At 43.5% G+C, this 4,005-nt stretch overlaps 1 protein-coding gene across 1 annotated transcript in view; it reads right to left on the bottom strand.

The window, feature by feature from the left end:
• Nucleotides 1–4,005, bottom strand: part of SPECC1 (sperm antigen with calponin homology and coiled-coil domains 1) — a 185,258-nt gene that overhangs the window by 17,684 nt on the left and 163,569 nt on the right. The window contains exon 5 of the mRNA XM_011961481.1: nt 1,897–2,104. Coding sequence (XP_011816871.1) covers nt 1,897–2,104 — 208 coding nt within the window. The remainder of the gene's footprint in view (nt 1–1,896; nt 2,105–4,005) is intronic.

Below are 4,005 nucleotides of genomic sequence, written 5' to 3'. Positions count from 1 at the left end.
TTTTTTGTCAAGACAGGGTCTCACTATGTTGCCCAGGCTGGTCTCGAACTCCTGGGCTCAAGCGATCCTCCTGCTTCAGTCTCCCAAAGTGCTGAGATTACAGGGATGAGGTCACTGCACTTGGCCTGATGCACTGTATTGTTGATTCAATAACACTGAACTCATGTGCAACAGGACAAGAGCTTGCGTCTGCGTGAAGCTTCCCTAACACACGTGTTTTCTCTGTAGGAGCGTCTCAACCTCACTGTGCTTGGGGACAGTGGATGGCACTGCAGCACTGTACTCAGAGCCATTTTAAATAGCAAAGTCACCAAAAACAAAAATAAGCACAAAAATGTTAAAAGCATGGTATTAAGCAGACTGTAAAAAAGACGCATGTACAGTATGAAAAGGCCAAGTGTCTCTGTCTGATCTGAGTTGGGAACATAAGCACTGGATGACACAACCTTTTCACTTCTCTGTGCATGTCTGAAAATGACTGTGGAAGTGCTCTGTGTATTGGGGTTAAAATACATTTTATCAAGCAGGTGAATTCACAAATGTGAAATCTGCGAATAAGGAGGATCGACTGCACAGGGTAGGGAACTTCTCAGGTAACTGACCAAGCTATTCTTAGCTATTCTTAGTAATGGCTGGTGTGACTAAATGCTTTGTGCATTAAATCTCTTGTTACAAAAGAAAACACATAAGATGTGATCATTTGATAAGGCTTATTTGGACAAAGAAGATAATGTTTAAACTGTTTTAAAAATTTCTTTCCCAATTCAAAGCAAACAATGAGTTCATAACTAAGCCATATGCTGATGTCTCTTCAGCAACTAAGTGGCAAACATCTATAAGTTACTTGATATCCTACCAATGGGACACATGCAGAATTGTTTTCTCCCTTAGACCAAGAGCATACATTGTTCATCCACTCTGACACCTATCATCCATCTCTATCAGACCCAAGAGACAACACAGTGTCAGTACTTGATGACTGGCAAGGAATTTCTTCTGAGTAACTTTCTCCTACCCTGCAGAATATCCTTAGGAAGGGTCCCTGTGAACTCTCACAGTCACAGCTAAAGTATCCTAACATAGCCTTCAAGCTGACCAAGCTGCCTAGAGACAGCAGCAGTAGCATGGCTCACACACAGCACATCCAGCACAGCCAAAAAACATTTGCAGCTGGGTACCGTGGCTCACATCTGTAATCCCAGTGCTTTGAGAGGCCAGGAGTTTGAGGCTGCAGTGAGCTCTGATTGCTGCAGTGAGCTACAACTGCACCACTGCACTCCAGCCTGGGTGATAGAGCGAGACCTCTAAAAAAACAAAATGAAAAGCATTTCTATTTTTCACAATCACTTACACACTGCTCACTCATGTTCAACAGTCTTTTCTTCTGTCATCCCAGTTTTCAACTGCTGTAGTCATTGATCTCCTAATCTCTAGTTTTTAAACTAGTGATTAATGATTGTTTCTTAGGTGACATTCTTCCTAGGAGATTATGGTGCACTCAAATAAGAGACTTCACAAACCCCGGCCAACATACAGTCAAAAACCCTCCCCCAGTCACCCACTGCTGCTGGTTTCTTTAGTGTCCTACTCAGGTCCATTCCACATTTCTCCTGGGCTTGACCCATTTACTTTCTTTTGCAGTGGCACGATCTCGGCTCACTGCAACCTCCGCCTCCCGCTTTCAAGTGATTCTCCTGCCTCAGCCTCCTGAGTAGCTGGGATTACAGGCGCCCACCACCATGCCCAGCTAATTTTTTATTTTCAGTAGAGACAGGGTTTTGGCATGTTGGTTAGGCTGGGTCTCAAGCTCCTGACCTCAGGTGATCCTCCCGCCTTAGCCGCCCAAAGTGCTGGGATTATAGGTGTGAGCCACCGCACCTGGCTGACCCCACTTACTTTCTAGCTCACTGATGAGTTGATTATTGTGTAACTTGACAGCCCGGTGCTGTTCCACCTGATCTTCCAATTCAAATATGGTTTCTTTCATGTCTTTGATCTCGGCATCACTCTCTGATGCTTTTTCTTGCAGCTTTAGGCTGGTTCTGCTCAGCTGTTCGGCTTGGTGATCACCTATCTCCTTCAGGTATGAATAATCCTTTTCCACCTAAAATAAAAGGAAGGTTCTTTGGTCAGTTTAACAACAACAAAATTCCCACAGTGATCTGTACACTAGAAGGCCAAGCCCCACCATGATGCAATATACCCATGTAACAAACCTGCACATTAACCTCTTCAATCTAAAATAAAACATTATGAAAAGCTCCCCACAAGTCAGCAGCAGGCTCGTGGACACAGTAGCAAAGACGTCATTGGCATGTGTCATTTCTTGCATTCTTAGCCTCAGAAACAGCCAAGGCTGTGAACAGTCAGAGAAACACGATGTATGCTTCCAAATGACTGGATTCTGTGCCCCTTCCTACAAGCAGGAGGGAATCTGCACGCACTTAAATATTCCTCTTTCCCGCAGATGGGAGAGCAGTGGCGCTTCCCTGGGAGGCACTGGCCCTGCACTGAGAGACCTGCCCAGTGTGGCCACCCCCACCGCACATCTGCTATGGAGCAGCGCCCTCTACTGCCAAGCTGTGAACAACGCCCCTGAAGCCGGGCTAACCTGCCAACTCCCAGGTTCCCTTAGAGATAAAATACTTGTGGTTGCAATGTTTCTTTAGAGGAATCTCTAAAGATTCTCTATCACATTCACGCTCTATCACAGCAAAAATGTGATAGAAAATGCCGGCGGGAGGCACACAGAAACGTGCACACACCAGAAGCAGAAAAGTGGCACAGCACAATCGCTCCACTTGTTTAATTTTTTAATTGTTAAACATTTTAAATGTACAGAAAAGCACCAAAAATAATCATGCACCAAACAGACTTAACAACAATTAAACGCTGTCACATTTGCAAAACCTTTTTACATTAATAAGAATTTTTTAAAGCCTCAATCTTCCCTCCTACCTCTGAGAGTAATAAGCATTATCCTAAAATTGCTATGCGGTCATCCCTTGAATGGTTTTTCACTTTTACCATATATGCATGTGTCCATGATAATACATAGTATTGTCCTTTTACACAATGTTATACTATATTGTGCTTTTGCAGTGGATTATACTGTATCTGCATTATACTGCATTTACAACATGGTAATATGCTTTGTCCTCTACAATACTCTGCTTACCGTGCTCTTGATTTTAACTGTGTTTTTGAAATGTATCCACACTGATACACATCGTGCTAGGTCATTACTTTAACTGGTGCATAGTATTCCACTGTCTGAATATATTCATTATTTTGTTACAAAAATGCTGCAATAAACATCATTGTCCCTTTTCTACAGTCCTTTAATTAACATTACTAAACAGCTGTGTATTTACCAGGTAATCTGGGGTTCGGGGTGGGGTTTCTTTGTATGCAATGAAAATTTTTTCCAATTGTATTTCATGTGCAAAACCTTCTGGCTATAAACTCTATGGGAATAGAGACTTTGTCTGTTTAATTCACCATTGCACCCCCGGTGTCTACACAGCATCACACACAGGAGGCATTTAACGAATGTTTGATGAATGATCAAATATCACACTGGGAGGCAGCACTGCAGGGTCATTCACTGGGAAATTGTGACAAAGGCTAAGGAAAGGAGGAGACACCTGGAGACAGAACAAGATGGCCGAAAAGAATCCTCCATCAATGGCTTCCCTCCAGGAACACCAAATGGAACTGCTATTTACACAAGAAAGCATCTTCATAAGAATGAAAAATCAGATGAATGATCACAGTGCCTGGTTTTAACACATCATATCAAGGAAAGAGGCACCGGAGAGGGAAGGAAAGACTGTCTTGACTCTCCAACATCCCCTCTCCCTTATTCCTTGGCAGCAACCACATGGTACAGAGACAGCATCTGTGCACCCGGGGGGAGGGAAAGCACAATGATTGTGAGATTGCACTGGAATTTGGTGCTGTCCCATCACAGCAGAAAGCAACACAGGACAGAATTCAGCCAGC

Source organism: Colobus angolensis, unplaced genomic scaffold (genome assembly GCF_000951035.1).
Source record: "Colobus angolensis palliatus isolate OR3802 unplaced genomic scaffold, Cang.pa_1.0 Scaffold555, whole genome shotgun sequence".
NCBI classification, from domain to species: domain Eukaryota; kingdom Metazoa; phylum Chordata; class Mammalia; order Primates; family Cercopithecidae; genus Colobus; species Colobus angolensis.
The sequence above is the reverse complement of the archived record's forward strand: the minus strand, read 5'-3'. Positions and strand labels throughout refer to the sequence as shown.